The sequence below is a fragment of the Cervus canadensis genome, chromosome 32, assembly GCF_019320065.1.
Source record: "Cervus canadensis isolate Bull #8, Minnesota chromosome 32, ASM1932006v1, whole genome shotgun sequence".
Classification (NCBI taxonomy): Eukaryota; Metazoa; Chordata; class Mammalia; order Artiodactyla; family Cervidae; genus Cervus; species Cervus canadensis.
The window spans coordinates 30413737-30434410 of record NC_057417.1 but is presented as its reverse complement, the minus strand read 5'-3'; the positions used below and the strand labels follow the sequence as shown (position 1 = coordinate 30434410).

Sequence of the window (20674 nt, the reverse complement as noted above, 5' to 3'; positions counted from 1 at the left end):
GGAAGCCTAGCGTGCTGCAGTCCAAAGAGTTGGACAAGTCTGAGTGACTGAACTGAACTGGGTAGATTGCTGATTTCCAGATTGGTTCTTATCTGTGCGGAGAGCTGCCATCAGGAAACCAAGCTGCCTTTTACTTTTTGTCTTATCAGGGCTTCTGCTTGGCATTCGGAAAGAAAGTTCTTGAAGCGGGGATGTTATTTATTATCAATCCAATAGTTGTACTGAAGCTACTCTTCACTGATATGACATGTGCCTCTCTCAAAGCCCCAGATTCTTGATCCTTGGGGCATAAATGTTTCAAAAATCAGAATTTTTTGGTTTGTAGAAAGGTAAGGTATTTTACATAAAACCGCTTAGGGGTTTGCATTAATACTCCATGTGCTGCACTGTGGTTAGTTGCTCAGTTGTATCTGACTTTTTGCAACTCCATGGACTGTAGCCCACCATGCTCCTCTGGCCATGGGGAATTCTCCAGAATCCTGGAGTGGGTTGCCATGCCCTCCTCCAAGTAATCTTCCCAACTCAGGGACCGAACACAGTCTTCCACATTGCAGGTGGATTCTTTACAGTCTGAGCCATCAGGGAAGACCAAGGATACTGGAGTGGGTAGCCTAACCCTTCTCTAGGGGATCTTCCCGATCCAGGAATTGAACCAGGGTCTTCTGCATTGCAGGTGAATTCTTTACCAGATGAACTACCAGGGAAGCCAGCACTCCATAACCGACCACATTGGAACAAAATGTGTGAATATGTACACTAATGGGGATACACAGTCTTTATTTCACCAGCAAAGAAATTCAGGTCATCTCAGGTTTGGTAACCAAATGGATCATAAGAAAACATAATTTAAAAAAAAAGGGGGATTGTGGATATATATATATATACACACATACACAAATAGGCCTTAGAAATTTATATAAATATAAATGTATAAATAGATACCTTTGTTGTTTAGTCACTAAATCATGTCTAACTGTTTGCGACCCTATGAACTATAGCCTGCTAGACTCCTCCATCCATGGGATTTCCCAGGCAAGAATACTGGAGTGGGTTTCCATTTCCTTCTCCAGGGGATCTTCCCCACCCAGGGATCAAACCTGCATTTCCTGCATTGGCAGGTGGATTATTTACTTCTGAGCCACCTAGGAAGCACCGCGTGCTATGTGGAACTTTCCTGACCAGGGGGACCAGGGATCAAACCTGTACCTCCTGCAGTGAAAGCATGGAGTCTTAACCCTTGGACCACCAAGAAGTCCTCTATTAATTACTGCAGCCAGAAGGTTGGCTATGAAGAGAGGGTCCCCATAGAAAAACCAGTTCTTGTTTATTAATTTTCATGAAACAATCAGGTTATACATACTTGCCATAGTGGTTAAGTTCTGGGCTTTAAATTGGTAGCTTTTCCAGTTAATATCATGCAGATACCCGCTCTCTGTGGGTACCCTGATGCTTAATAAAGCTTGTGCGCCAACTGAAAGACTTTCCACATTTGTCACATCTGTAGGGTCTCTCTCCAGTATGAATGACCTCATGTCGATGAAGATTTGCCTTAAAGCTAAAGGTTTTCCCACATTCTCTACACTCAAAGAATTCCTCCTTCGTGTGGATCCTTTGATGCTGAATGAGATCGACATTCCGACCAAAGGATTCTCCACATTCACTGCATTTGTGAGCATTCTGTTTACTGTGAATCTGTTGATGGCTCATAAGGGTTGAGTGCCGGCCAAAGGCTTTTCCACATTTAGTGCACTTGTGGGGTTTCTCTCCACTGTGGATTAACTGATGTCGAATAAGCGTTGAATTCTGACTAAACGTTCTTTCACATTTGCTGCACTTATAGGGTTTTTCTTTGGTATGGATCCTCTTATGTTCGACGAGATATGCCATCTGACGGAAACACTTTCCACAGTCGTGACATTTATATGGCTTTTTTTGTGAGTGACACTGTTTGTGGATGATCAGAGTGGACTTCTGTTTGAAGGCCTGCCCACATATGTCACACTCAAAGGGATTCTCTGAACTGTGAAGTCTTTGATGTCGAACAAAATTTGCCTGCCGCCGGAAGGCTCTTCCACATTCATGGCATTCATAAGATTTTGTGTTTGTCAGAGTTCTCTTATGCCTCAAAAGCCGTGATCTCTGATGGTAGGGTTTTCCGTACTCATCATATTTGCCCTGCTGTGTCCTTGTCTGAGCTCTCCAACTGTGAATAAGGTTAAGGCTTTGAAGGAAGTCCTTACAGCACTCATCACCAGTAGCAGGGAGTGAAAATCCATAAATGTCCACAAATTCATTATATTCATGTAACTCTTCTGAAGGCTCCTTGGCTGTTTTCTGCTTTACTGAGGACATCTTCCATAACATTAAATCTTCAGAAGTGTTCTTTGGAGTGAGCTCTTTCATCTGGAATCTGGCTTCCAAATCTAGCCAAATCAAAAGAATATGCAAATTACCTGACTGCCACAGAAGAAAAGGAAAGAAGCAACTGTGATATGAGAGACTCAAATGAGGCTAAGAGGTGCTCACCTGGTTCCATCGCCATATTAAAGAGCCAGTACTCTGATTTTCATAGGTCCCTCAGCTCTCATATCAGAAAGAGCTCTTGACATCATGAGCTAACCAACTAACATATGCACAAGAATGTGTGTCAGAGAACGTGAGAACTGAACACACCCTTCCCCACTAGTGGGGAAAACAGCTTCCTGTTGGTACCCAGCAGGGTCACATAGCTGTAGGAGAGAGGGAGCATCTTGTACTTTCTAGAGAAGCATGTTTTTCACAATTCTGGGAGAAACGACTGCTTTAAAATGGAGGCAGTGTGTCAGAGAGAAAAGAAAAGGAACCTGAGAAACAGCACAAAAGGCAATGGAACAGAGCAATGATTCTCCACCAGGGGTGGTACTGCCGGAATGTAGTAGGTGGAGGCCAATGATGCTTGACACCTGTGAGGCCCAGGATTGAACAGCCCAAAACATCAACAGAGCTGAGGCTGAGAATCCAAGGAGCGGAGGGATGTGGTAAAGGGTAGAAAGAAGCAGCCATCAGGACACAGTAAGTAGGAAAAGGCAGGAACATCAAGAAACACCGAGGGGATGTGGAAAACAGAATGAGAGCGAGGGAACAAGAGAAGGTACAGGAAAACGGTAAGTGATGAGGGTAGAGAAAAGGAGTCTCTAGAATGGCCCGAGAGCTGTCGAAAGCACCAGCCTGCCTCGAGTAGAAATAGGATGAGCGTTATTGCAGGAGAAAGAGGATGAGCTTTGCAGACTTGAAATCTAGTCCCAGCTGGGGATTATCTCCGGGGAACAGCGGCAATGATCATAGCCACCACCAGCAGGGGGCAGTAGGGATGGATGAGCAGGAGAGCACAAGCCAGACTCTGGGTTTGGTATCCGGGTGCAGGCGGGGCCTCCTGGATGGTGTCCCCAACTCTGCGTGACCCCCAGGGGCCAGGTCTGCTCCTCACCCACCTGGGCAGGCACTACCGGAAGCCTTCCTAGTCCCCGCTCTCGGCACTTCCAGGATCCACGGCTCTTCCCACTGTTCCAGCTGACAGATCACCTCAGGTTTGGGAAACTGAAATCCTACTCGTGGGGAAGTAAATGGGATGTGGTGGTTAGCGAGTGGCAGGAGAGGTCCCAGAGCTCAGTCTACCCCTGGGGGTCTGGGTGGCAGGGCTGCAGCGACAAGCAGAGATCAGGACAATAATCAGAAGGATTATCTGAGGAGAGGAATTGGCACCATCTTTGCGAAAGTTCAGCATCTTGCTTGAAAGCCTGAACAATATTCACACTGGTGGATATGGTCATTTCACTCTTAGGAACAGAGCCTAAGGGAAATGAGGGCAAAGGTTAATGGGCAAAGGTTAATGCACCACAGATGTTCAGCAGAATCCTAACAGTGCAAACTGGAAATAAACCAAATGTCAACAGGGGAAGGATTAAAGTGTAGCCAGATACGATGAAGGCAGAATATTAGGCTAATATTGAAAATCCATGAGTTCAAAGGACATTTCTTAAAACAGGAAAAGGCTCCCCAGGTATTTTATTTATTTATTTTTTCCCCAGGTATTTTAAAGCAGAATACAAAACTCACATGTAGCATGATTCAAAGTCCATGTAAATTATGATCTGAATTTGTTTTTAAAAACTATGTGTGTTGGGAACTTTCCTGGTGGTCCAGTGGTTAAGAATCTGCCTTGCAATTCAGGGCACACAGGTTTCCATTCCTGGTCAGGGAACTAATACCCCACATGCCGCAGAGCAGCTAAGCCTGTGAACCATAACTAGAGAGTCTGTGTGCTGCAACGAAAGATCTTTCATGCCGCAACTAAGACCTGGAGCACCTCCCTCCCAAAAAACTACATGTGTGAGTGTGTATATACACAGATCATCCCCTTCTTAGGACAGGGTAAGTGAAAGTCACTCAGTCGTGTCTGACTCTTTGTGAACCCACGGACTGTGTAGTCCATGGAATTCTCCAGGTCAGAATAGTGGAGTGGTTAGCCTTTCCCTTCTCCAGGGGATCTTCCCAACCCAGGGACTGAACCCAGGTCTCCCACATTGCAGTCAGATTCTTTACCAGCTGAGCCACAAGGGAAGCCCAAGAATACTGGAATGGGTAGCCTATCCCTTCTCCAGCGGATCTTCCTGACCCAGGAATCACACCGGGGTCTCCTGCATTGCAGGCGGATTCTTTACCAACTGAGCTATAAGGGAAGCCCATTTACAACAGGGTAACTTCCCAATAAATCCATCCTTCATAAATCCATCATATGTTGAAAATATTGTAAGTTAGAAATGCATTTAATACACCTAAACTACTGAACATCATAGCTTAGCCTTACCTACCTTAAAAATGCCAAGAATGGTTACATTAGCCTGCAGTTGGGCAAAATTGTCTAACACACAGCCTATTTCATAATAAAAATGATGAATATCTCATGTAACTTACTCAATACTGTACTAGTGAAGAACAGAATGGTTTTAAGTGAACTGGTTGGCGACCCTTGTGATCGCGTGATCACATGGCTGTCTGGGAGCCCCCGAATGCTTTCAAAACAAAAATAAGCATTAAAGCATCCAGTGGTGGGTGGACAATCACCACAAAGGTGGTCAAGAATCTGCCAAGAGTGTCAGCACGGGGTCAAACATGTCCCAGAAAGAAAAATCCATCAAGGAACCTCCCTCTGTAGGAGACTCTGCATTGAATAAGACGAGGGTGGGCTCCCAGGAAGGTGGAAGCCGAGGAGGTACAGAAGTGAAGTCAGTGAAGAATCATCTCCTGGGCACCCGGTGATGGTGTAAGCAAAGAAGGAAACCATTTTCAGACAGAAGAAAGAAAAAGACTTTTCAAGAGAGGAAGAGGGTAGACTTTGCAATCTGCATGGGCCACAGTCTTTCCAACTCCTAGAGGTCTTACAGATGTGGAGGATTCAGGCTGGGGGATGAATGTCTTCAAACTCTAAAACAAAAGGAAACTACTCATTATCCACAATCCCTTACTTGAAAACTTTGAGGCCTGATTTGTTTCAGGACTCAAAATTTTTCCAGATTTCAGAAAGGTGACTGAGTGTGGGTATAGTTTCTATTATGTACCACCTTCAACAGGGGTTGAGCTGAAACCTTAAACAGACACTCTGATATTTATGATGCCATATATATATATATATATATATGTATCTGTGTATGTATATATATTTGGAGACCAAATGAGAAAAAGGATGATAAATAGCTTCCTACAGGATAAAATCAGGTTTAACCAACTGATGACTTCAGGTTGAGTCTTATAGCCAAATGAGTTATGAAAAAACTGGCTTTCAGAGCTTTTTCTGCTTTGGGCATTGCACATAAGAAACTGAGGACTTGCGTAGACACTCAAAGTCAAATCTTAAGCCGACTCATTACCCAAGGAGACGATGTGTCTGTAGTTGTCTAGCATCACGTCCCTGTAGAGGGCCTTCTGAGCCCAGTCCAGCGTGTCCCACTCTTCCCTGGTGAAGTACAGAGCCACGTCCTCAAAGGACAGCAACCCCTGGAAACAGAGACTCATTACAGCTGCAGCTCTAATCACAGCTCTGTGGGCTACGGTATTATTGTTGTCCTACAGGCAAGGCTCATCCAGTTAATTAGTAGACTCAGGGCTCAACTCAAGTTCTGACCCTCAGGCCATGCATGTTCTTTCTTCTGCACTAGAGTCACACATGTTCTCTCTAGAGGGACACATGGTCAGTGTGTGAGGCTTCTCTGGCCGTTTGGTCTCTGCTGCGGTCATTCAGATAGTGTCAGAACTGAGTCAAATCGTGGGGCACCCAGCTGGTGTCAGAACTGCTCCATGTGCAGAGACCCCACGTGCCTGAGGGCAGAGGTGAAGTGAGGAAGCAGAGAAACAGCTGTGTCCTTCCCAGGCACGCACTCCTCCCCTGCCTCCCTCCCCAAGGCCAGCAAGGATGCACACGCTGTTCCTGTCTTTACAGAGATGCTCCCGTGTCTGCCTTCCTCTTGTTCCCACTCTCTCTCTGCCCCTAACTGGGCCAGTTGTGTAAAGAAAACCTACACAGACATCTGCAGTCACCCCACAAACCCCGCTCTGACTTTAGTCTTCACAGCTCCCCTGGAGTGTCCTTCTGAGCCTCATGCCAGCCCTCTGCCCATGTGCGAACACAGGGGAGAGCAATACAGTTACCGCAGAAAATCAGAGATTTCACAGAAACGATGATTTTTGAGCTGAGTGTTAACATATGCAGATGTAAGTTTCCCTGGGGGCGGGGAGAACAGGATACACAAAGGTGGGGGTGGGTTGGGGGGTGGGGAAGAGCATTCACATCCCCATGTGCAGGTCCTCTGGTTTCAGGGAAGGTGGGAGATGACACGAGAAAGGCAGGCAAAGCTCTGTGTTCCCGCAGCAAATGTGGACATGCTGGGCCAGTGGGGTCAAACTGCTGCCCCTTGAACTCCCTCCTGTCCAAGACTGGTCTTTGCAAATTGTCACAATGGCTTCCTCACGTGTCTCCTGACTTTTCACTGATTTTTCATCTCGACTTCTCACGATTACCTTCCCTCTTGTTACCAATTCAGTACCTAAATTTCTACTGTACCTTTTAATGCAACGGATCAGAATGATATGAGCTTGTTTCCATATCCCCTTCCCTAAACAGCTTCTAAACTCCTTAGGGTAAGAGTCTCTCTCCCAGCACAAAGGACAGAACTACCTGGTACACTAGGTACCCAAGAATGCTCACTGATACAAACATGGAGCAACTGTAGTGATGGCAGCTAAAACCTACAGGGCGCTCAGAACATCGCTGGATCCTCTGCCGAGCACTCCATGAGCCTCACTTCACTGAATCCTCACATGACAGCTACTGTCATGACCCCATTTTACAGACTAAGGAAACTGTGCCCCAGAAAGATTAGGTGACACGTCTAAAACAGCCTGGCTTTGAACCTGTCTGACCCCAGAGTTCAAGCTCTGTACATCAAATCCTCCAAGAAAGAAACACCTCCCAGCTGATAAAGATGGCTCAACCCCAATGGTCATGTGAAAACCACTGCCTGGCTGCTGAGACTACACCAAGGAAGTAGAGGCAGGGGGAACCCAGCTCACCTTCCATGAGACTGGCAGGAACATGGCTTCCATGGCCTGGTCTCCGAGATGGGGCTGGATCCTGGCCACCAGGCTAAGCTGGAGAGAAAAAGAAAACAATTAAGTTCGGCCCCGAATCGAAGCTCTCTCACTAGACAGACTTTAGGGAATGCCAATGGGGCCAACAAACCTCAGATAGTACAAAGTCAGTGTTTGGTGTTGGAATGTGGGATTACAATGAAAGCAATCCCTAGAATGGTCTTAGGAATTTCTGATGCTAGATCAATTTCCAATTTTTATCCTAGGAAACCTTCGCCTCTGCCCTCTCCCTCTCTCTAGAATATATTCTTCAGCACCTCAATGAGAGACTCAATATATCAAGGGACCAGACTGTAGGAAAAAACAGAACTCTAACCTGCAACCTGTAGCTCCGGCCTGGAACCCAAACCAGAAGCAATTCGGCAACAGGCCCCCAGTCAGGACTTGGGTGGCAAGTGTGAACTTGTCCCTAACATGTATCCCCCTCTTCCATCCAGGACCAGCAGAAAGAGTCAGCTGTGCTCCCCTACCAAATCACATAGGATGTCCCGCCGTGTTTGTTTGTTTTTTTTTTTCCAAGCAAGGTTTTATTGGGCCCCTACTGCAGCAGCCGGGAGCAAGAACAAAGAACAGTTTCCCTTACTTGCTCATTCCCCGAGGCCGGGTGGAGGGGAATCCTTCTTTTAACCTGCCTCCAGCTTTTCCAAGCCAATCTCCTCAAAACTCAGCATAGTTGAGTTTTCCCTTTTTTCCACTCTAAAGCTTCTCCTGCTTGCTTTTGAGTCTCTGCCAAACACCTGATGGTGGCCAGTTCCCTTAGTATAGCAAGCTCTGCATGAAGAGCCTTTGCCTGCTCTCATTTGGGCGGTCTTAGGTTATGTCTACGTCACACAGAATCAGCTCAGAGAGTGTAACAATGATTTTAGGGAGGTTATCAGAGATTTTAGGCTAAATATGATATGTAAAGAGCTAACTGTTGTCAAAGGGGCTTCCCAGGTGGCTCAAGTGATAAAGAATCCACCTGCAATGGAAGAGATGCAGGAGACTCTGGTTTGATCTCTGGGTTGGGAAGATCCCCTGGAGGAGGAAATGGCAACCCACTCCAGTATTCCTGTCTGGAATATTCCATGGACAGAGAAGCCTGGCAGGGTCCATGGTGTCTCAAAGAGTTGGACACCAACTGAGCGACTGAGCAGGCACAGCTGTTGTCAAAAGAAAATTCAGAGGACTTTACTTGATATGAACAGTTTATGGAGTGAAAACCAAACCGCAAACAAGGAGGCTTCAAAATGGAAAGTCTTAAGAAGTTAAGTTCTCCGCATTTACCCTTCAGTTTATAAAACATGTAAATAGGTGGCAGAATAAGCCGCTCCCTAATATACCACTTTGGAAAACTGATTATTTTGAGCTGCAGGCACTTTAAAACAGCTGTTTTAAAAAAAAAAAAAAAGGCGGGGGGCAAAAGGAGAATTCCCTGGTGGTCTGGTGGTTAGGATTCAGTGCTTTCCTTGTTGGGGATCAGGTTCACTCCCTAGTTGGGCAACAAAGATATCACAAGCCATGTGGACTCACTTGTGCTAAGCCCCATGTCAGCAAACTGACACCTAATACTTAACCTAACTGCAGTTTCAGCCTCTTCCAGGTATAGAACCTCCCTCCCCTTGCCCTAGGACTTCCCCGGTGGCTCAGCGGCAAAGAATCTACCTGCAATGCAGGAGACGTGGGTTCAATCCCCAAGTTAAGAACATCCCTTGGAGAAGGAAGTGGCAAACCACTCCAGTATTCTTGCCAAAGAAATCTCATGGACAGAGAAGCCTGGCGGGCTACAGTCCATAGGGTCTCAAAAGAGTCATGACTTTCAAGACAGTCTTAAGAGACACAACTTAGCAACTAAACAACCCCCTTCCCTATGAAGATTGCATTTAGACCTGAATTCTAAGCCATCTTAGGGGTTAATCATTTTTCCTTGGGAATCTCCATGTTTATACAAGGTAAGCCTGCATGCATGCAGGCATTTCTGACTCCTTGTGACCCCATGGACTGTAGCCCGCCCAGCTCCTCTGTCCATGGAATTTTCCAAGCAAGAATACTGACCCAAGGTTTGAACCCATATCTCTTGCATCTCCTTCACTGGCATGTGGATTCTTTACCACTGTGCCACCTGGGAAGCCTCTTACATGAGGTATACATGTTAAGAAACTTGTTTGTTTTCATTTTTTGTTGCAGGAATCTCAGCTAAGTATTCAGAGGGGGGAGAGAAAATTATTTTCCTCCTATGCACAGGAATGAGGAAGTACATTGTTTTCTATTGGGACTGGTTACTAGAACTGATGGTCCTTTCAGAAGAGTACCAGCATACAAGCTTACTTGTTTGTAGCTGCTAGGAAGCTGCAAGGTTACCCAGACATGAAGAAAGCTTAAGTTTCCTTTAAGGACAGAGCCAGCTCTTCATGGGAAATTAGGACAATTAAAGTTTTGGTTCTGCAGCTCTGGGCAGTTGGCCTGGGTGTATACTTAAACTATGGCCTCCACTTTGGTTCTTTAACATAATAAATCTAGTGTTGTTTCTCTCAGGGAGCACACAAAATGATGAGATACAGAGGATTTCCACTTTCTTCGCTTGTCTTTCTGGCCACTGGCAAACCTTCTTTTATGTAAGTGCATTTTTAAGAAAGTCTGTCACATGCTGTTCTCCTTCCTTAAAAACAATGTTCATAAGCCCTCTTGCCTCTTAAACAAGGAGGCACTTGTGATCAATAGCTCCAAGGCTGGGGAAGGGACATCTACCCTTTCACTATCTAAAGTAGATTACCTGCTGTGAGCACCGTGTATTTGGAAGTCAGAATCCATAATTCAATTTATAACAAAATCTGCAATGCAGGAGACCTGGGTTGGATCCCTGGGTGCGGATGATTCCCCTAGAGAAGGGAATAGCTACCCATTCTTCTTCTTCTTTTTTTTAAATGTGTATTTATTTGGCCGTACAGGGTCTTAGTTGCAGCATGCGTGATCTGGGATCAAGCCCTGACCTGGGATCAAGCCCAGGCCCCTGCATTGGGAGCGCAGGGTCTTAGCCACTGGACCATCAGGGAAGTTCCACACTCCAGTATTCTTGCCTGGAGAATTCTAGTACAGAGAAGCCTGGTGGGCCACAGTCCATGGGGGTCGGGAAGAGTCGGACGGGGCTGAACGACTAACAAAGCCAAAGCAAACAATAGTATTAGCCAGCCATTCGTTCATCGGACTCTGTACTTCTCTAAAGCCAAAAGACCTGACACGATACTCAGAGGCTGGCGTCTTCAGGAAGTCTCTCGGTAAATGCCCTGAAGAGCGGGGGTTTGGGGAGGCGTGGGGGGCACGGGATTCGAGGGAAAGGGGGTTGTCTCTCCAGCCCTCACACCTGTGGCGGGGCCACCGTGGCTTCCCCGGGCACCCCACTCCGCCCATCACACTAGCTCTTTTCTCCCCAAACCTCCGCGCCTCCGACCCCCGCCGCGCCTCCTCCTCCAGGAAGTCCTCAGGATGCACCTGCGGCTGCCATGGAGCTGGCCTCCATTATGGAGGTGCCAGGCCAGACTCGGAATTAGGTCGGAACCTCGGCTAACCTCCACCTGAGGGCTCCATGCGGAAGATCCCTGTGCCTGTCGCCCGATCACTAGCGCAGGCCGAGCAGAGCGTCCCCGCCCGAGTACCTTCTAGGAACCTCGGAGGATTCGCAACTCTCTGGTCGGGGAAAGCGATGGGGCGGGTCGCGGGGGAGTGTGCGAGTAAGGGGGCGGGGCACTCATGTCTCATCGCACTGTGCGCTCCTGGTCGGAGCCAATGAACCACCGCAGATGGAGTGGTCTACGTGATTTCCAGGTCCCGCCCGGACCTGTTCACTCACACCCTGGAGGTCGGTAATCTCCTGTAAGAATAGGCTAGGGGATTCAAAAATGCTTACACCAAGTACTTTCCTTTCCCACTGATTGTTAACAAAATTTCTAGGAGTGAACCCTTGTGTAGCTGGGTATTTTTAAACCCTCCTTTTGGGAATCCAGAGTGACTTTTTAGAGAGCCGACCCTGGACTAGGCAAAAAAAATAAAAAATTGAATATAATGAATAATACACACATATGCTATTTAGCATACAAATATTCATCTGATATTATGTTATCCAGAATTTACTTTTCTACTTAATGCTGTTGTTCAAAGAAAGAGAAGACTTAGTGGCAGTTAACTGTAATTGATAGGACTAATTAATCTTTTTTATGATTCCAGATGTTCAAAGAATGTTCAAACTACTGCACAATTGCACTCATCTCACACACTAGTAAACTAATGCTCAAAATTCTCCAAGTCAGCCTTCAACAGTACCTGAACCATGAACTTTCAGATGTTCAAGCTGGATTTAGAAAAGGCAGAAGAACCAGAGGTCAAATTGCCAACATCCATTGGATCATAGAAAAGGCAAGAGAATTCCAGAAAAACATCTAGTTCTTATATTGATTATGCCAAAGCCTTTGACTGTGTAGATCACAACAACCTGGAAAATTCTTCAAGAGATGGGAATACCAGACCACTTTACCTGCCTCCTGAGAAATCTATATATAGGTCAAGAAGCAACAGTTAGAACCAGATATGGAACAACAGACTGGTTCCAAATTGGACAAGGAATATGTCAAGGCTGTATATTGTCACCCTGCTTATTTAACTTATATGCAGAGTACATCATGCAAAGTGCCGAACTGGATGAAGCATAAGCTGGAATCAAGATTGCTAGTAGAAATATCAATAACCTTGGATACGCAAATGACACCACCCTTACAGCAGAAAGTGAGGAAGAACTAAAGAGCCTCTTGATGAAAGTGAAAGAGAGTGAAAAAGCTGGCTTAAAACTCAACATTCAAAAAAGGAAGACCATGGCATCTGTTCCCATCACTTCATGGCAAATAGATGGGGAAACAATGGAAACAATGACAGACTTTATTTTCTTGGGTTCCAAAATTACTGCGAATGATGTCTGCAGCCATGAGATTAAAAGATACTTGCTCCTTGGAAGAAAAGCTATGACCAACCTAGACAGCATATTAAAACGCAGAGACACTACTTTGCCAACAAAGGTCTGTCTAGTCAAAGCTATGGTTTTTCCAGTAGTCATGTATGGATGTGAGTGAAGAAGGAATTCATAAGGCCTGGACTCCATCTCAGGCCTGTCCATGCTGACCATGCTCGGCCACCTCTCCAATGGACTCTGAACTCTGTGTTTAGTGTCTATGGAAATGACAACAGAAGGATAAGACTCCCTCCGGACAGGGGAATCTTGAAGATCATATCCAGGTTACTCATCGCCTAAGAGAACACATGCACTAATCACCCCTTCCTCCAGACAGGCCATAAATTTTTCTGTACCTGTTGGAGTGTAACCTTGTGCTTATTGATTATTGGCTAATTGTTTAACTGTCTGAGCACATGGCACATGAGTGATGGGGTTATTGGAATTGTATTTACCCTTCCTTAGTTTATGTAAGTCTCAAGGAATTTGGGGTGGTGGGTTCGGATACATACACACGGGGTATAAAAGATTTTCACAAATGCTGGTCGGGGTCCTTGGCTAAGAGGAGACTCTGCCTTGGGCCTACCGGTATAAGAAACTGCACTCCACTATCTGCATTGTCCTTCTGAGTGAGTTTGTTTCCGGAATGCGTGGCTACAACATGAGTGTTGGACTATAAAGAAAGCTGAGCACTGAAGAACTGATGCTTTTGAACTGTGGTATTGGAGAAGACTCTTGAGAGTCTCTTGGACTGCAAGGAGATCAAACCATCAATCCTAAAAGAAATCAGTCCTGAATATTCATTGGAAGGACTGATACTGAAGCTGAAACTCCAATACTTTGGCCAACTGATGCGGAAAAACTGACTCCTTTGAAAAGACCCTGATGCTGGAAAAGATTGAAGGCAGGAGGAGAAGGGAATGACAGAGGAGGAGGTGGTTGGATGACATCATCGACTCGATGGACATGAGTTTGAGCAAGCTCTGGGAGTTGGTGATAGGGAAGCCTGGTGTGCTGCAGTCCAAAGAGTCCGGACTTTTGGGGTCGCAAGGAATTGGACACGACTGAGCAACAGAACTGATGATTCCATATACCTGATAAAGAAGAAAAATATGGATTGTGTGAAATTTCCCTTTAAGTCTTCCTTTGGGTCATATGTATATGTATAGTTTTAAAATTCCATTTGCATTTTTTAAAGTGAACTCTCTACATTGTATTTGGATGTTTTTCTCCTGGGGTACCAGGTTATGGATTTTGATCTCAACACCTCTGATGCTTGCTCGGTATTTCTCTCCAACTCCAACCCACTGGCTGAAATGTAGAGTGGGAAATGGGAAATGAGAAGACACACTTATATGTTAGTGCCTCAGCTGTCTATCCAACACCATGCCGTTCATCCTGTGCTAAGGGAAAACAATAGATAGCTTTGCTTATGTGGCATTTTATTCATAAGACAAGTCATCTTTGGGTTGTGGATTCCTTCTTTCATCTGGTGTAGTTGCTTATTTATTGGCAAAAACAACTTTTTATTCAGACTGTTTCCAAGATGATAGGCAGAAACACCTTCAGTTCAGTTCAGTTCAGTCACTCAGTCATGTCCGACTCTTTGCAACCCCATGGACTGCAGCACACCAGGCCTCCCTGCCCATCACCAACTCCCAGCGTTTACTCAAACTCATGTCCACTGAGTCGGTGATGCCATCCAACCATCTCATCCTCTGTCGTCCACTTCTCCTGCCTTCAATCTTTCCCAGCATCAGGGTCTTTTCAAATGAGTCAGCTCTTTGCATCAGGTGGCCAAAATATTGGAGTTTCAGCTTCAGCATCAGACCTTCCAATGAACACCCAGGGCTGATCTCCTTTAGGATGGACTGGTTGGATTTCCTTGCAGTCCAAAGGACTCTCAAGAGTCTTCTCCAACATCCCAGTTCAAAAGCAACAATTCTTTGGTGCTCAGCTTTCTTTATAGTCCAACTCTCACATGCATACATGACTACTGGAAAAACCATAGCCTTGACTAGACAGACCTTTGTTGGCAAAGTAAAACCTTAGTTTTATACATAAGTGGCCCATAGAATTGTATGCTTTTATCTTAAACCTGTTCAAGCCAGGAGCTTAAAATGAGCATTTTAGACGTACAGGAAAGAACCCTTCCTTGCCCCGGCCCAGAGCTCCCAGTTCAGACCAGGGCTTTCCTCGCCCCACCCCTCCCTGGAAGAACCCGCTCCAACTCCGCAGGAACGGGCAGTTTCTTTAGGGACCTGAAGCAAAGCGCTCAGAGTTAGGATCACACTCCCTTCTAGTGTAAATCTGTGCTGCACCATCCACCTTCCTCTCTCCACCATCATGGTGTGGGAATCACTGCGGACCTAAAATCTCAGAAATTGGCCCCTATCCCAAGTAAATCCAGACACTCCTGTTACAGGTCGGATAGCTTTTCCTTTGAGTTTGAAATTGCTCAGAAACTTCAAAGTTCCCTTGCAATTTTCTGACTTCATTCTGTGTAAACACTGCCTTTCTCATTTTCCTGCTTTAAATTCTTTACTACCTCTGCCTCCCCTCTTGCAAAGGGTGGATTTGAGGCAGTAGGTAGATGGGCACCCCCCCATCCCAAGGTGAGCAGTTGAAAATTCATTTCCCGTGCACCAGTACTCCAAGATGAGAACAGCAGGACAGTCGAGAGAGAGGAGGCTGGGACCTGCCCAGATAGAAGGTAAGCGACCACATATTTCTCATTCTCGATGTCAAGGAGACTTCCTGACTAGAAAGTTCCTCGGAGGTTAAAAGGGGAGTGATGCCAAGCTACCAATAGGCCTCTCTGCTGGAATCCATCTTGGCTGAGAGATGCCTGCGAATATGAGGGAAGACCTTGAGATACACCAAATAAGGACTCTGAAGCAGGCAAATCAAAATGATTGGCCAAAGGAAAACTGGAAGAAATGTCCCATAATAGTGATTTAAACTACCACAAGGGTGTGACTCTCTCCGAGCCCACTGTGTGTCTATCCGCATGTACTGTACTCTTTCCTCCTAGTAAACAGTTTCACTGCTTTCCCTCTTTGTGGGAATTCTTTCCTGCAAAGCCAAAGGGCCAGGGCCTTGTCACCAGCCACTGGTCTAGTGGCCAGGATTCAGCTCTGTCATTCCATGACCTCAGGAACTGAAACCCTGCTCCTAGCCTCTCCAGGCTGAGGCCACCTGAGATCAGATTCACCCCTCAGCCTCGCTATCTTGGCCCCTGGAGGGCAGTGCCGGCTGCCCAGCTCCCAGGGAGACTGCATCCTCTCCCCGGTCCTGGGATTCTAAAGAGCCCACCCCTCACCCGTGACTCCCCCTCCGTGCCCCGTGTCATCCTGTCATCCTCTGGTGGGTCCTTCTGCTCCACAGACCCCCCTTTGTAGTCAGCCCTTCCCCTCACCCCTTGGAGGGTTTACGACCAAGGTAATCTAATCGTGCAGGATTTTTCCTTGTTGAACCATCCCAGAGCTGTGAGTTTTCTGGTATCTCAGGTAAAAGATCTGCCCTCAGACCTCTTCTATGCCTGATGCTGGCGAGTGTCCTCCCCCAGGTAGATTCTGTAATGTAAAAGTAAGCTGGTGCCATACATCCAGGATTTGCAGGGTTTCTTTCCTGTGCAGACAAAGGTTATGCTGAGGTTGGAAGCCACCTCACACACACTGCACTCTCCAGTCTGTCTCTCCTATGGCTGGTTCCTCTGGTGCGCTTCCAGGCGTGAGCTTTACCTGAAGCTTTTCCCACGTTCTCCACAAGAACCGGGGTTTCTCCTCAGTGTCGTCACCTGGTGGTGATGAGGGTACTGAGCTCTGTATGAAGCTTTTGCCACTGTAATTACATTTTGTGCTTTTTTTTTTTTTTTTTAAGTGTGGATTCTCTGATGCACCTTCTGGGTGGTGCATGAAAGGTTTTCTGATAGTCAAGGCAGTGATGTGGCATCTCCCTCGTGTGGGGCACGGCGAGGCATGCCCAGGACTAAAGCTATTCTTGCCCACTTGGAGTGTCTCCTGGCTGTGGACTCCCAGGTCTGCTCTGACTAGAGCTTTCCTCACATCCCTTACACTGGTAGGGCTTCTGGCTTGTGTCTTCTGATGGCACAGGGGCTCTGCCAGAACTCTTCCCATTCTCCCCTCTGTCGTTTATGAAGACAACAGAAATATTGTTTCTGGGTTATTTTCCCAGGTCTCCCTAAGCATTTCCTCATTGCCTGAATTTTCACAGCCTTGCCCATTATCATTGGCATGCTGTTTGGTTTCTCCTAATAATGTCCTGGAAGTTTCACTTTCCCCCCACCACTTTCTGTCTTGAAGCCTTTTCATTCTTTTTTTCTTTCATCTTAGAATCTAAAGGAAAAACTAAGAAGTAAAGGTGTTAGCTTTGAAATGGGATTTGCCACTGGAGGCGGGGATGGTTGGAACAATTTCATTAGGCTAGGCTGAAGCACAGTATGTCTGAATACAGGACTTGAGAGAGGTCAAAGGCAAAGACAGCAGAAGGGATGCTTGAGGGACTCTGTCTAAACAACCCATAAGTAACGTGTTTTCATAGGCCATGTTGAGATGGCCGGTTCTGAATGTTCACTTTATAGTCTGTCTGTATTCAGCTCTTCTATTAAGCCTTATTTGGTTACTTCTGCCTCCCTCTGCTCTACAATCCCTCACTTAGTTGAAATCACTCACTTATAACCCTTCCTCTCTTTCTTCCTTTCCTACTTCTTTCACAGACACATGTGGAGCACTTCCTAATACGTGAGGCACTCTTCTAGGTGCGTTTCACAGATATGTGTGAAATATATATGAAGGTCTGTTAGACGTTCTGCCGTCACTCACCTGTAACTCCATCTCTCATATCAAAAATCCTCGATTTCAGGACCTCTAAGCCAGGGCCAGGCACCTCACCACCACTTCTGCGTGAGTCCAGGTTGGGTGCATGTGAGGCAGGTCTGGCCGCGCTTGGGCAGCCTTTAGCAGTGATTCCTGCCTCGAGGCCCCGGGGCAGGGCAGCGGGCAGTGTGGGAGGACGAGCGCCGGGCACGTGTGTTTACTGGATGCCCTGTCCCCATTTGCATTTACCAGACTTGACTGGGATCTTGAGGTAAAGTCAGCAGACCTCTGTTAGGTCCCTGGGGGTGGGCGTCCATTTTGACAATGGACTTAATTATGCCCTTTATAGCTTTTTTCTCTCTAGTGAAACATTCAATCCAAAGTAATACATTGCATTTAATTGTCATGTCTCTTTAATCTCCTTTAACCATTTACAAAGATCATCTCAAAATGCATCATAGACCTAAATGTAAAATCTAAAACTTCTATAAACAGCTGGATGAAAACAGAAATTTGTGACCGTGGATTAGGCAAAGATTTCTTAGGCAGAACACACAAAGAATGAACCATATAAAAAAAAACTTGATAACTGAAGTTGATCAAAATTTTAAAATTTTGCTCTTCAAACACTGTTAAGAAAATGAAGAGAAGCCACAGACTGGGAGAAAACATTTGTAAAACACGGGTGTGATCACTTGTATACAGAATATCTAAAAATAATTCTTATTCATGAATAAGACACTTGAGTTTTTAAAATGTGCCACAGATTTGAACTTCACCAAAGGAAGATATGGACAGCCATAAACACGTGAAAAGATGCTCAAATGATTATCCATTAGGGAAATGGAAATTAATGCCATAATGAGATACTATTAAACTTAATACAATAGCTAAAATAAAAACCTGACAATACAAAATGCTGACTCAGATATAGAGGAACTATAAATTTCACAGATAGCTGGAGGAAATGCATAAAATTAAATGTATATTTATCATATGAGCCAATAATCCCACTGCTAGCTGTTACCAAAGAAATATATGTCCACACAAATTCCTGTATACAAATATTTATAGCAGCTTTGTTCATAATAGTAAAAAAATAAAAAAAACGAAATGTCTATCAACTGAAGAACTGAAAAACTAATTGATACACATCCATACAATGGAACATTACTCACTATTAAACTACTGATACATATGATAATATGGACAGATTGCAAAAGCATTATGCTAAGAGAAAAAAGCCAAATACATGACATTCTGGAAAAGACAAAACCATCAGTAATACAAGAGAAGGACTGACAACAAAGCCATGAAAGATCTTTTGGGGATGAAGGATATGTTTTATATCTTGATTGTAGGGGTGATTTCACAGTTGTATACCTCTGTCAAGACTCAACCATACACCAAACCATACACCATAAGGGGTGAATATTACTAGAAGTAAATCAAATCTCAATAAAGCTGAATTTTTTTAAACAGAAAATAATAGCAAAAATAAACAGAAACTGTGACTTCCCTGGTCGTTCAGTGGTTAAGAATCCGCCTTGTAATGCAGGAGACCTGCGTTTGATCCCTGGTTAGGGAACTACAACCCCACAATCTCTATGGCACTGCCAAAAAAAACCCCCAATGCAGCCAACAAACAAAAAACAGGCAAGGAAGAGCACATAGGCACATAGATGGCGAGAAACTGAACCTGAAAGGGGCTTTGCCTACAAGAAGCAAGGCAGCAGCAGTAGACAAGGTGACAGACTGGAGTATAAAACTAAGAGTGTTAAGAGCACTATTTTAAAAAATTGATGGTAATTCATAGAAATATATTTTACATCATTATCCTGCATATGCCTATATTCATGTAACAAACAAATGTCAAAAAGCAATATTTAACTATATAGGAAAATGAAACCTAGTAAATTCTAATCATCTTATTAATACTTAAATACAATACACAAAGAATACCTATGAAAGTACAAAAACTTGAGTTCATAAAGATTGTATTTAATGTGATGGGTGTGCTTGCCTGTTCATCAGTTCGTTCCAGTCAGGCACACACGAAGATAAGGCCACACGCATGTCAGGTGCGCTATTAAGCCTGTTTCTTTTTTTTGTTTTTAATCGTGTCAAGATCGAAAATCCTAGTTCACACAAATAGGTAGATGTGAATGGTAATAATAGCAATATACTCTTTCTACTTAGCAGTGGAAATTCCTCTTTAATCTTAATCCAGAATGCTGATAAACTTAATGTCTTATAATAATTCCTCAGCGTGAATGACGAACTGAGCTGCAATAATTCATTCTCTTCTTCAGGCACCAAGTTTAAGTCAATGATCGATTCTGGGGTTTGAAAAGCAAATGGATCTTTTATCCAGATATTGTCCTTTAATGATGCAAATTTCTCGTCTGGAAAGTAATGATGAAAGGTTTGAGACAAAGAAGTGAGATGTATTAATATCTCTGCTTTTATTTCCTTTAAGCATTCTTCATTAATAATGTTCTCTTCAATGTGTTGCAACAATGTAGGGAACATATAGTAGCTAGGATGATTACTTTTAAGTCTAGTTTGCCACAACAATAACATCTTTCGGATGTTATTCAAGATACTGAATGTGTTCAAGATACTGAAATATATCATTGTTTTTCCCTTGTAGTTTCAAACTTAATTCATTTAAAATGCCAAAAATATCACTTAAATATGCCAATTTTGTTACCCAAACATCATCTTCAAAAATATGTGCCAAATTAGATTGCTTTTCAATGAGAAAGATGTAAATCTCATGCCTGAGTTCATATACTCTGCTCAATACTTTTCCTTGAGACAACCAACGAACTTCTGTATGAAGCAGTAAGTGGGTGTGGGTCTTGCCGATCTCTGAACAAAATATTTCAAGAAGTCGGCTATTCATTGAGCTTCCTTTACTAAAATTAACAATTTTCACTGCATTTTTCAATACGTCCATTAGGCTTGGCGGAATTTCTTTGGATACTAAAGCTTCTCGGTGAATAAAACAATGATTCCGAAGAGCGTTGTTGCGGGTGGCTTTTAACAATTTTTCAAGAAGTCTGCTATGTTTCCCAGCCATATTTGCTGCTCCATCACTTGAGATTCCTTTACAGTTTCTCCAGTTTAATTTATATTGACCAACAACGCACTTTTCTAATTCAGTGAATACATC

The 20674-nt window shown here is 44.6% G+C and overlaps 1 protein-coding gene across 5 annotated transcripts; it reads right to left on the bottom strand.

The window, feature by feature from the left end:
- Nucleotides 1-1281: 1281 nt before the first annotated feature.
- ZNF789 (zinc finger protein 789) lies at nucleotides 1282-11322 on the bottom strand. Of its 5 annotated transcripts, none has more exons than XM_043455056.1 (5): nucleotides 11096-11313; nucleotides 7606-7683; nucleotides 5907-6033; nucleotides 3471-3584; nucleotides 1282-2423 (listed from the first exon to the last, which is right to left on the bottom strand). In XM_043455056.1, exons 2-5 carry the CDS (start codon nucleotides 7636-7638, stop codon nucleotides 1414-1416), a joined length of 1284 nt encoding a protein of 427 aa, XP_043310991.1. In that variant the 5' UTR covers nucleotides 7639-7683; nucleotides 11096-11313; the 3' UTR covers nucleotides 1282-1413. The 5 variants fall into 5 exon arrangements, with proteins under 5 accessions (XP_043310991.1, XP_043310990.1, XP_043310992.1 ...); XM_043455055.1 differs by having other exon boundaries at nucleotides 11152-11312; XM_043455058.1 differs by having other exon boundaries at nucleotides 2390-2423; nucleotides 3471-3677; nucleotides 11152-11322.
- Between the last annotated feature and the right edge of the window lie 9352 nt (nucleotides 11323-20674).

What these genes read in the sequence shown, in the direction of transcription:
- ZNF789 (XM_043455056.1), bottom strand. Translation starts at nt 7,638, where the DNA reads ATGGAAGCCATGTTCCTGCCAGTCTCATGGAAG. An exon ending in CAGACACATCGTCTCCTTGG is followed by an intron (nt 3,585 to 5,906) that starts GTAATGAGTCGG and finishes CCCCACGAGTAG; the next exon opens with GATTTCAGTTTCCCAAACCT. An exon ending in TTCCGGTAGTGCCTGCCCAG is followed by an intron (nt 2,424 to 3,470) that starts GTGGGTGAGGAG and finishes TGATTTGGCTAG; the next exon opens with ATTTGGAAGCCAGATTCCAG.